The sequence below is a fragment of the Nematolebias whitei genome, chromosome 10 (genome assembly GCF_014905685.2).
Source record: "Nematolebias whitei isolate Nwh7 chromosome 10, NemWhi1, whole genome shotgun sequence".
NCBI lineage: Eukaryota > Metazoa > Chordata > Actinopteri > Cyprinodontiformes > Rivulidae > Nematolebias > Nematolebias whitei.
Genome location: NC_056507.1, coordinates 17,667,962 through 17,680,358, shown reverse-complemented (window position 1 = coordinate 17,680,358; position 12,397 = coordinate 17,667,962). Strand labels below are relative to the sequence as shown.

General features: G+C 39.4%; 1 protein-coding gene across 1 annotated transcript in view; it reads right to left on the bottom strand.

The window, feature by feature from the left end:
- LOC119416008 (serine/threonine-protein kinase BRSK2) overlaps nt 1-5,584 on the bottom strand; it is a 195,960-nt gene extending 190,376 nt beyond the window's left edge. Inside the window, exons 1-2 of the mRNA XM_037683177.1 lie at nt 5,491-5,584; nt 3,608-3,636 (exon numbers count right to left, since the gene is read on the bottom strand). Coding sequence (XP_037539105.1) covers nt 3,608-3,636; nt 5,491-5,584 — 123 coding nt within the window. The remainder of the gene's footprint in view (nt 1-3,607; nt 3,637-5,490) is intronic.
- Between the last annotated feature and the right edge of the window lie 6,813 nt (nt 5,585-12,397).

The following is a 12,397-nucleotide window of genomic DNA, read 5'->3' as shown; positions in this document are numbered from 1 at the left end:
CACTGCTCTGTGCACAGACGTTTATTACACCATACAGTACGTCTTAAATGCCAAAGTTGACTAAAAAGAAAAACACGGCACCAAACTTGACCAGGCAAATGACAAACTGGCAGCTACAAATATATGCAATACAAAAATATGGGAAAGAAAAACAACTTTTAGATTTTACCACAACACTGAAAGTTTGAACCTTCTATAAATGTAACAATTTGCAGCACCATGACGGTGGAATTTGTGTTTTTCTTGCTCACGTTCACTTTTCTGTGCTGGAAAACTGGAAGTGTGAAATTTTAAGTAGCATGAGACAAAAATCACATTACAGAAAATACAAAAGCTGAGCAGAAGTCAGAACTGTAATAGAAGGCAAGGCAGACAAAGTGGAGTGTGATGGTGTGTGGTGGGTCTCGCTTCGACTTGGGAGAAATAGACCGTATCACTATGACGTCTTTACTTCATTCGCCATGCTATATAAGGAGGGAAAGGAAAAGTGACAGCAGATGCACCGAGTTAGGTTGGGAACCAAATAGGAAGCGATGGAGCCTGTCCAACAAAAGTACACACAAAAGTAAATACACTCATTCATGATCTTCCACTGTGCCTTGGCTTATTCACTGACCTCCCATCTAAAGATTGAGCCCGTTCTCTGCAGAAGGTCAGCAATAAAGAGATGAAAATCAAGGAGGAGGGGAAAGTAATGAAGAGGATGATCAATACTTTGCCTTAATTAATAACCTCCACTGCAGTCGGAAAATTCAGAACCACTTCATCCCCTCACGTTTCAAGGGTTTTCTCTTTCCTTTTTTTCATATACTCCTACTCTATCTTCTTGCCTTTGCGCCGCCTTGCTCCTCCCCCCATTTCTCCACCTCTTTCCTCGTCATTAATCTCTGAAAATCGTTGGCTACATACATTCCTCCCAATCGATGCAATTCCACCGAGGTCTTGTCTGATTTACCACATGGCTGAATCCCAGTATGAATCTTGACTGGCCAGGGGGAAAGGAGGGAAAAAGAGCAAGAAGGATGAGAAGAGATGCCCAATAAATGGCAGAGACAATCATCATTATATAATGACAGCCCAAGTCACAGACGGTAAAATGACTATACCGGTAGTTAAAATACAGGTTTGGTTTGCTTAAGGTATAGCTTCTCAATTTGCATATTTAAACCATTAGAAATGACCAAAACAGTAATGTAACAGATAGAAATGTGTTCATAAAGCTCACAAATAGACAACACATGCAGCTGAGACACAGGCACACCAGCCTCACACCATTTAGGATGCATTTCTGGGCAGAGGGAGCAAGGCTTTGGCTTTAACCAGACAGTGGAACAGCTGAGACCATGCAGGCTTGGCTTCCTGCAGCTGTAACACAGAGAAACCCATCTGGGAAGCAACACGGCGCAGCCTTTGGGTCAGGGCTTCTCCGACCTGAACCTTTGAACAGACCTACTAAAACACGGAATGATCAGTGCAGCGTTTTACTTCTTTGCCTCCCTGTTCAAACCAAAACTGGCAACCTTTTCTGGGTAATCCCTGTGAATATGGGGGAGATATACACCTGTTTGAGCTCAACATTGACCTTAAAAGTTACTTTAAAGAAACAGAGGCAACAGGTCAACAAGTACGTGAGCAGCTGCAACACTCAGGAAATGCACGTTTCTGCAATTATACAGTTTATACAAATTTGCAATGGGGTTTTCTATTGACAGCATTGACTAAACATAGTTCTATTAATCAGAAATATCATGACTTGTGAAAGAGTAAAGATCTCTTCACCTGACAGGAAGTCTTTGGGAGAAACCATTGATCTGAATCAACCATACCCTCTCTCAGCAATCAATCATCATCAAATAAGTACTTTTTGCAATATTGTGCACTGTACCAAACATCTAGACTACTCAATTTAAATTATACACCTGTCTACATGACTAAAATGAATAAGTGCCATTTTATTTCCTTAAACTCTATACAAGCATGTGCAAGCACAGCAAAAATCTGTAAACTATGACATCCGCAATAAGAGTTATAACCAGACTGGTTGTTTGACATGAAGATAGCAGGAACAGCGGGATACTGGTTTAAATGCCTTGTAGCAGTGAACCCAACTCTTCAGAAGACAGAATGCATTAGAGAGCGTTTAAGAGAGAAAAGAAAGCAAGTTAAAAGATCACAGTCAGCTTTTTGTCAGATCAACAGTCAGTATAAAGTTCCTGAAGCACAAATAAATTCACTCTTTAAACATTGACCATAGAATCAAAAGCTCTCCACAGCAAACTCAAACATTTTGTCTGTCAATATACAAGCCCTGAATGGGTTAACACTGAATTACCACATGCAACGTGATCCCGACTATTACTCTTGTGAACAACCCACATGGACAAACTACAGGCAAACCAAGGCTGTGTTTTCAACACATTAGGAAACAGAGCAGTGATTCAGCCCGTCTTAAGTAGCTTTACTGGCAAAAATGCAAATCCACCATATTCAGATTTGTCAAACAAAGCTTCAAGATTCTGTAAAACAAGAAAGGAGTTACTGCAAATCCTGCTCTGAAGGAGACGTTGAATTGTAGATTTTATAAGCTGTTTCAGTAGGTGCTATACTTCAGCTGCTGTACCACTGTAACGCAGAAACAAGCGCTGTGAAGCAGAAAAAGAGCCTTTTTAGACTGTAAAGAAGGCATTTTTTAGCAACAGACATAGACGAGAAATGAGTTTATGACCCTTGCCTAAAATGAGGTGGGTCCGTTATTTTCTATGAACAGTCAAAGAACAGCTGAAAGTGTCCTGGACAGTCTGTTCTGGGACATTAATAGGCCACCGTAAACTGTACATTGAACTTGATGCCACGAGACCCCATTAAACTGTTCTCCGGGGTGTTTGCCTTTAAAACTCTCTAGAGATCTCAGCTTTTCTGGAGAGTTTATCCCAGTAACATCTATATAATTTCAGGGTGAAAAGTTAAGCAGAAGGACCAAGTTTACATGTCAGTGATTAAAATGTTATGACTGATGGGTGTCCAACTTTCAGAAGACATGTGATACATTGTTCAGATTCTGCCACTGAAGCACAGCAACACCATCTTTCACTTAGAAATTGCCTTGTGCTGCTTCAGCACCAATCAGTAACCAGCCATGCAGACAGTTCATATCTATAGATCTTTTCAGGCCCCAATGCGCACCTGACAATGGAGGAGTCGTACAATCACTCTGAGGAAACTGAAGAGAAACTGTGGTCTGCACTGTTCATAGACACATTCAGTCCCTTTTGACAAGAAACATTTGTGAAACGAGTGCATCCTATGGTGACGTAGCAATGAATGCCACTAGTTTTATGCAAGTGCAAATGTATAGAGGTGTAGAAAGTGAGAGCAGTGTGGATTTCAGCTGCATGAATACAATCAAGAGGCCAAATCAAAGAAATGTCTAACCACTTAATGAACATGAAACAACACAACTACTCTGAGCTGGACAGCAAGAGGAAGTTTTCCACCTTGCCTCTAGTAATCCAAGCCAATCCCAGTCTGAGAAACCTCACAAGGGAGTTGGCTCACTGGACAATCCTTGCTGCCAGTCATGATCGAGCCCAGCCTACTGGGCACTCACAGTTGCCAGGCCAACACTTTTCATGGGGCCTGGGGAAAGAAAAACTGACAGATTAATAAATGGTTAACAAACAAATGGGATATTACACACTGTCAGTAGTTGGAATAGGTTTGGCATGGTCAAACACAACAGATTTTAGTGACTAAATGATTTATTTTTTTCTGACTCAAGATATATACACAAGAATTGCTGTATTTTTGAATTTTCAAAGCATTTGAACTTGAAAATCCGTAACTGAGAAACCAGGATTTGTGTTTTCATTGTTTCAGAAATTGTTCACATTTGTCCAGCAGGTGAAAGAAAGAAAAAAGTTTGGTAGACGTTATTGTCCAAACTGGCCATAAATGTATACGCTGTGGGTCTAAAGCAAGTGAAAGAAATGCATCAAAATTGACCCCAAAAACACTCCCGCAAATAGAAACTGAGTCCACGATGATCTCAGTGACACCACATAATTAAATGTCTGTACCAAGCCGACCATACCAACTCCATAAACACCCATTAGAGACTGCAGTGAGCCGTCTGAAAAAGAGCTGAGTCTGATATTTAGCGAGAATTCCTCCTGTCAACACAAATGCCCAAATAAATATAGCTTTAGAATAGAAAAGGTGCTGCAGAAAACATGGCCATAGGAGCACATCACAACATCAGCACAGCAAGAAGAAACGAGCTGTGGATTCAGCAGGTACAGTATGTATATTTTAAGAGGAAACTGATGGGAAATGTTAAAATGCATCACAAGGTGCAACGGGAGGCATCAGTTATCAAGGCAAACACCATGCTAACCTCAAAGCAGACATGCAGACAACACCCACTAATAAACAGTTAGCACAGCTCAGGTGAATGAAGTGACCAGGGGGGTATATTTTGAGAAAGCATACTGTTTAGGAGGGCACAAGCACATTTACACACATGGCTGCTCAGCATGACCAGCTGGACTGAGTAGGGGAAGAAGTAACGCTTTTTGTAGCCATTTTAGACAGCAGATGGGAGGAACATATCCACAGACGGGAGCAGAGGAAAAGTTCATCTGTATCCCCCTTTTTTAGGGGTTGCTGGGAATCAAAAGGCCTGTTTTTCTGCCTCTCTAGAGGATCATCACTGTCCAGGTTGCACTGAAACATGCTAATTTACTGACAGCAGCAAACCTCTTATTCCCAGAGCATCCTCTCTTAACCCTGCAGCACGTGCGCCATGCAACTTTAGAAAATGCACCGTCACTGCTGCTGTCAGGCTGACATAATGCAGGCGACCCTTTATTCAGGGAGCCTGGCTCCATCCCCTGGGATGCATTAACATAGATTAAATCTGATTTCCCAGCTCTGCAAGCAGCTCACTGGGTGTCAAGGTGGGACGTTCTCCTCCACATCGGAGGAGAGACGCCTGTCTCTCCCATCCGTGCGCGCCTGAGGACTAAGAATAGATCAATGCATCAGGCAAATCGGGATTAACGGGGTTCTGCTCCAATCAGAGAACGCGCACACGCAAACATGCAGGGAAAGCCTAGTGCTGGAACACTAAAAGTTCATGTTCACTGCCCGTGTCATCACTGGGCTCGGACGGTGCACGCTCATGGGCGCACACATTCGGGTCCAACGCCAGCGCGCGCAGCAGAGAAAAGCCACGCAGAAATCCAACCCATAAATCTCCCCCCCACCACCACCACCACCACCACCCCCCAGCGCTCGCTCGTCCCACTGTGTGAACAATGATTATGTCAGATATCCGAAGCCCCTCGAACGCATCACGAGGCAGGGCAGGTGTTGGGAACTGTTTATCACCTGCGGGCGCGCGACCCGCCACAGAATCAACTTGCAGCGGAGCGCTTCGAGAATAAAACGGAGCGAATGAAGATTGGATTCGATGAAGCTGTCCCAACTAACCTGTCTGTCCTTTCCCCAGCGTCTTCTCCAAGCGGTAAGGTCCCACGTAATTGGCGTGTTGGGCAGCGCTGTTGTCTTTACCGGACGATGACATGTCGAATTTGGATCAAATTAGACACTTTGTTTTAGAAGAAAGCAATCAGGCACTCCTCCCTGGAGCTTCAAGCCTCGCCGTTGTTCCTCTCCGTGTTAACTCCACAGCCTCTTCTCTTCCTCTCGCCTTCTTCTTCCCTCTGGAGCTCCTTTATTTTTTTTAATTTTTTTTTTCTTATCCCGACCTCACTCGTTGTTGGAGGAGGTGAGGCTCTCGGTTCCTCGGCTCTTTCCTCCTGCCGTCGCAGACGAGTCGCAAGTGTCTTGAAAAATCATTGTGGATGAAAAGGGGGAGAAAGAAGCTGCGCTGCCGTTGTGAGTCTGTGGGCGGTGCTGCCGAGCAGGCTTGGGGTGATTGACAGCACGCTCAGCCAATCAAGGGGAGGGGCTTCTTGGAGTTGGTGATCCTGCGGACTTTATCTGAGCATCAAACGAAAACGACTGAACTAAATCTTAAACTATATATGTATTTAAATCAGCAGTTTATTACTGACATCATCTGCGATTGAACCTTTTTCAAATAAATTCCTTGAAATAATCCATAGGACCCTTTTGTGCCAGAGTTTTTGGACTTATATTTTCTCAACTCAACTTTATTTTGGTGAATTAATAACATTACAAAAAGGAAAACAATACAAAATACTTTAAAAATCAATAATTTACAAAAAAAAAAAAAAAAATAGGCTGACGCCGAGGCTTATACTTGCCTACTCAGCAGTCTACACTAAAGATATCTACTGTTCACATACATAAGTCATACACACATTTGTATTTAAGTATGCATGTATATACATACATACACATACTCACATGCATGGTTACACAATACATATGTACATACATAACAGTATCGCTTTTATAATTTTACATTTTAAGGCTCTTTTAACGCTCACCAAAAAAGCACATAATGATGATGATTCACTTCATTTCACAGTTTTATGTCTAACTGAAATACATCTAGATTTTACTTTGCTTTTCTCTATAGCTTGTTCAAATATTAACAAACCTTGTAAATTATATTTGCTCAATCTTAACTTATATAATTTCTGAATTCCAGAAGGAAGACTTTTATTCATTGCGTTATACATTATTTACAGTATTTTTATATATACAATGTCATTAAATTTTAAAGTTTTACTTTGAATAAAAAGATTAGTAGTTGGTTCACAATATCCCACATTATTAATAAGCCTAATTGCTTTTTTTTTTTACTTTACTGTTAATAGTTAAAAAAAAATCTTGTGAAAGAATGACAAAAATGCAGTAATTTTGTTTAAACCTTAAAAAATAATGTTATTTTCTCTTGCAGTATTGTGATGCGTCCCATTCATGGTTGTGAATGACGCTCAGCTACAATTAGCTCAACATATCCATTTGTGTTGGCTGTGGCAAACATCTTAAATTAGATTGGCTCCAAAAGGTAAACGGTTTTATATGTATATCAATGGATTACTTTCTGAAAGTTTCAATAAAATCTATCCAGTGGTTCATGAGACATTTTGCTAACAGACAAACAGGTTGACTCCAACATGTAATGCAAAAGTTGTAGGCAAAAACCTCAATGCAGAAAAAAACACTTGGATGTAAGTGTTATGAATGACTCACTTACAGCCACACCACCATCCATCCATCCATTATCTTTACCCGTTTATTCCATTTTGGGTCACGGGGGTCGCCGGTGCCCATGTCCAGCAATCACTGTGCGAGGGGCGGGGTACACCCTGGACGGGTCGCAAGTCCATCACAGGGCCCAGCCACACCACATTTCAGCAAAATATCTCCAAAACTCGCTGCCTTATCGCCATTTTTTGTGTTTTCTAATTTTAGTTGGCTGTGGCAACCATCTTGAATGGATTTGTTCTAAAAGTTAATCAATTGTAGAGTTATATCCAGTGATAAACTCCTGAAAGTTTAATTAAAATCTGCCCAGCAGTTCATGTGATGTTTTGCTAACAGACACGCATTTAACTCAAATACTGACAAAACTGAAACAAAAACAACAACAAAATGGTCTGTGCAGTCTTTTTGGGCTCAGAATGTGTTTTGGGGATCTGTCTCAACTACTACCATGTCAAATATTAAGACAATATATCTAAAATTGACTGAGTTTATAAACAGCTATTTTTGTGTCATCTTGAATATAAATTAAACCCAATATTAATCAGTTGTAGATGTACTTTGAATGTTTTCTGCAATTTTAATTTAAACTTATACACAACAAATAGCTACCATAAACTAGACCAAAATATTTTTTCAAAAAAGGAATTAACTACTGTGAGTTTCTGTTTAAACTCTTTAGGCAAGTTTTCTAACAAATTAATGATACTTGGTGTAGCTAATGATTCTTCTTTCAGTATGTTGAAATAAATTACTTTAAAAAGTAAATGTCAATACTGTATTTTAATAATTTACTAAATTCTACACAAGACACACTTTAAAATTATTCACTTACCAACACTGATATTTTGAGTGATTAGAGGAAAAATAGATACAAATTACAAAACAAACAGAACTAGAGAAATTGCATTTCCTGTGAAAATGCAGTGTGGATGCTTATTGCTGAAGAACTTGCTAAAAATCTGCTGAAATTATCTAAAGAATATATATGCTGAAGTCAAAGTTATCAGAAGAAAATAACACATAGTTGCATAATTAGGTTTAAATAAGCAAAAATGAGAACAGAAATTAGGAAATTAGTGTAAAAAAGCTGAAATGAGCAAAAATCAGCTGAAAAATTGCTGAAAAGGCAAAAAGAAGCTTAAGCTACCAGAAGGAAATGCAACGAGCTGAAATGAGCTAAAATAAATGTGGAGAAGCTGAAAAAACTTAATTTAGCACAAAGCAACTAAATAATAGTTAAAAGAGTAGAAAAAGATGAAACTAGCATAAATAAGCTGAAAGAGGCGCAACAAGCTGAAATTATCAGAAAGAAGTTACCGGCTGAAGAAGTTACCACGCAAAACTAAAATTTATCTAAAAACATTTGAAAGTAGCTTAAAAAGGTTAAAAAGTTAGATGAAAAGGTAGAACAAGCTTAAATTAGCAGAAGAAAGCAGAAAGAGCATGTTTGGCAAATTAGGCTGAAAGAAGCAGAAATGAGCACAAAGAAGTGGAAATTATCTGAAAAAGCTGAAATAACCAAAACTAAAACAGTTGAAAAGCATCTAAAAAGCAGAAAGTTGTTTAAATTACCAGAAGGAAGTGGAGAGAGCACGTTTTTGCTGAATTAGATAGAAAAAAGTTTAAATGAGTGCAAAAAATGTGGAATTTGCTGAAAAGGCTAAAATTAGCATAAAACAGCTAAATGGTAGCAGAAATAGCAGAAAAAGCTGAAACTTGCAGAATAAGCTGAAAAGAGTATAACAACTGAAATTAGCAGAAGGAAATTACAAAAAGCACATGTTTTAGTTAGCAGAAAGGATCCCAAAACAGCTGAAAGTAGCTGAAAACAAGTTAAAATTTGCAGAAGGAAGCTGAAAGAAGCTGAACCAGAAGAAAATGTGAAAGGAGCAGTAAAAGGTTTTAAACAGATCTAAAGATTTGAAAGCTGTAAAATGAGCTCAATTCATTTTCTATGAGAAAAAAATGGCGGAAAAGGCTAAATATTTCAAAAAGCTAAAGTTGCACCAATACCAAAATTCATAGCAGGATTGTCCTGAAAGAGCTGAACGTTTTGATAAACGATTTATAGAAGAAAAATGGATCACAATAGAGTGAATGCTTCATAAACATTCACACTATTAAACATGAATTTTAGTCTTTGTTTTAATGTTTTTTTTTATGTAAATGAGTCACCTTTATCATATGCTTACATCATATGGGTACTTTTTTATAATTCATCAAATTTATTTGTAAGCGTCTACCATTTTTTTCTTTATCTCACAACATAAGATACAGGAAGATGCAAAGAATCTGAACTTTACTGTGTGACATTGTTTCTACATTACAGTAAACTTGAACTTTAAAAATACCTGGTTTTGTGACAGCCACGTTTCATTGTAAAGTTTATTTTTGTACCTTTCCCCTCTCATTGGTGTGAAATAGATGAAGTAGATTACTCTGTTTTCACATCACTTGCAACGGCATCAGGGCACAAATTAATGCTTGTGCATGCACATCTTAAAGGCAGATTTAGGGCTAGTGTGAGTTCATCGTTTTCCTTGTCTTTGTTTATTTTGATTTTAATCAGCCTAGTGCAATGTGGATTTCTGACAAAGGCTAATACATATTTAGATTTAGACATTTAATGTGCATCTTCAATAGTGAATATATTTTTAATTTAAAGGGGCGCACAGAATAACTAAAACTTATAAGGCTCTGCAGAGTTTGGACCGCTTGGCCCAGCTGTCCAGCACTGATGACTGTGATGACTTGTTGAATTAAAAAAAAACATGACTCCAAATGCCAAAACATTCATGAATATTTTCTAAGATTAATGCAGGACTAAAACAAACATGTCAGCGTTTTATTGTTCGTTTGCTCTTCTTTGTTTTTCACAGCTCTTTGCTTCTATTGTCCTCACTCTCGCAGGTCCACAAACTCAGCCTCGCAGCGGCTTCAAGTTTGTGCAGCAGGAGGAGAGTATGTTGGCTCTCCGACTCATTTCACACCCCACTGGTCTGAGACCTGTGACTGTGGCTCTGGCCTCTGTCTCTTCCTCACACCCTGAGCGAGTACAGCTGTCAGGGGACACCGTGCAGGAAAGACACACAAAAGCACACCGTGTGACCTCTAAATATTCCATCGCCAAGCAAGACGGGGTGGGGACTGCTGAAATATTAAACAGAAACAACAGCACTGCAGGTTGCATAAAGAAGACTTTCCAGAAAGATTTACAAAGTTTTGCTCTCGATTTACTGGTCTGTCTATGTTCCAACTCTCACATATGGTCATTGGGTATAGACCAGGACTGGGGAAAAAACAAGATCCTGGATACAAGAGTTTGAAGAAGGGTACTCAAGCTCAGCCTAACAAAAAAGGCTGGGGGAGCTCAGAGTAGAGCTGCTGCTGCTTCTCTGCCTTGAGAGGAGTCAGTTGAGGTTGTTGGGCATGATGCCTCCTGGGTGAGAGGTTTTCGTCATATGTCCCACTGGGAAGAGGCCCCAGGGCAGACCCAGGACTTGCTGGAGGGATTATATATCCTCTATGGACTGGGAGTGCATTGGAATCCCCCAAGAGGAGCTGGAGAGTGTCACTGGGAGAGGGGGAGGTTCAAGTTGTGTTTATTTGTCATATGCAGGTTAACACAAGGTCAACAGTACAACGAAGTACTCAGAATGAGAAGAACCCATTTGACTGGCTAAAAAACAAAGAACAAACAAGAATATACAAAAGCAGGAAATAAGGATACAAAAATAAACTACCAAAAAGTTAAAAGATTAAATATAATATTTACAAGGTCCTAAAGAGAGATAGTAAACAACGGTGCAATCAGGATGAATTTGTATGAATAAGTATTTCAAGATAGTAATATAACCTTAAATGTACATGATATATATTGCACATAATTAACATAAACTACACAGGTTGTGTGACAGGTTTTTGCACAGGAAGTGAGTATCACTGCGATTGAATTATGATGGTAAGGTAGTGACATACATGATACAGCCACATAGTGCAGCAGCAATAAACAATAAACCTATTAGCAGTCACAGCTAATATTAGTCATATTAGTTGTCACAGATGTGGCTTGGTGCAAAGTTATTGTCAGTTGTTCAATATTATTTATCGAGAGTTCAGTAATCTGACAGCTTGTGGATAATAGCTGTCCTTTAGTCTTTTTGTGGCAGACTCCTGTATCGGCTGTCTGAGTGTAGTAGACAGAGGAGTCCTTGTGCTGGGTGGGTGTGGTCCTTAATGATGCTTCATGCTTTACGTAGACATCGGCTGTGGTAGATGTCCTGGATGGTGTGGAGACTGTTAGCGGTGATGGTACCAGGTCTGGGTTTCTCGTATATGTGTTGCCTCAGCAACCCAACAACAGATAAGCAGTAAAGGATGGATGGAGATATACAGGTATTGCCAAAATTACACAATTCATTTTAAATTACATATTTCTCATCAGAAGACAACAAAAGGTGGTCAGTGATGTTCTTGCCAATGTCTGTATGTAACCAAAACATCTCAAGAACTGCTAACAAATTTCAATACATTTTACAGAAAGAAATCTTTAAATGTACTTCTACGTATGATGACTTGTAGAGTTGGACCATTTTGGTCCATGGGCGGCTATGACCGAGTGGAAGAGCAGTTGTTTTCCAATGCAAGAGTTGGGGCTTCGAATCAACCGGCAGTCACATGCCGAAGTGTCCCAGGACAAGACACTGAACCCCTCATTGCTTCCGATGTGTGTCCCATCAGTGTATGAATGTGACAAAGCACTGATTATTCTTTGTAGAGATCTAGTAGAGTGCTGTATGAATGGGTCAATGAGGGCACAGATTGTAGTGTAAAGTGCTTTGAGTGTCTTGATAAGATAAAAAGGCACTATATAATTACAGTCCATTTACCGTTTTAAGATGGCTACGACAGCCAGCTGATTTTAACAAACACAAAAACAGGTCTAATTCTGTCTTTTTTTTTAATGTTGACCTCACATTTAGTGTGGTAGTATCCAAGACTGAACCACAACACACATTTTAAGCAGATCTTACTTTTTTAAATTTTCCATGAACAATTTGGAGTACACTTTGCCTATCAGTTAGCAAAATATCTCATGACCCACTGAATACGTTTTAATTAAACTTTAATTAAACTTGACCTTGACCTAGATAGATAGATAGATAGATAGATAGATAGATAGATAGATAGATAG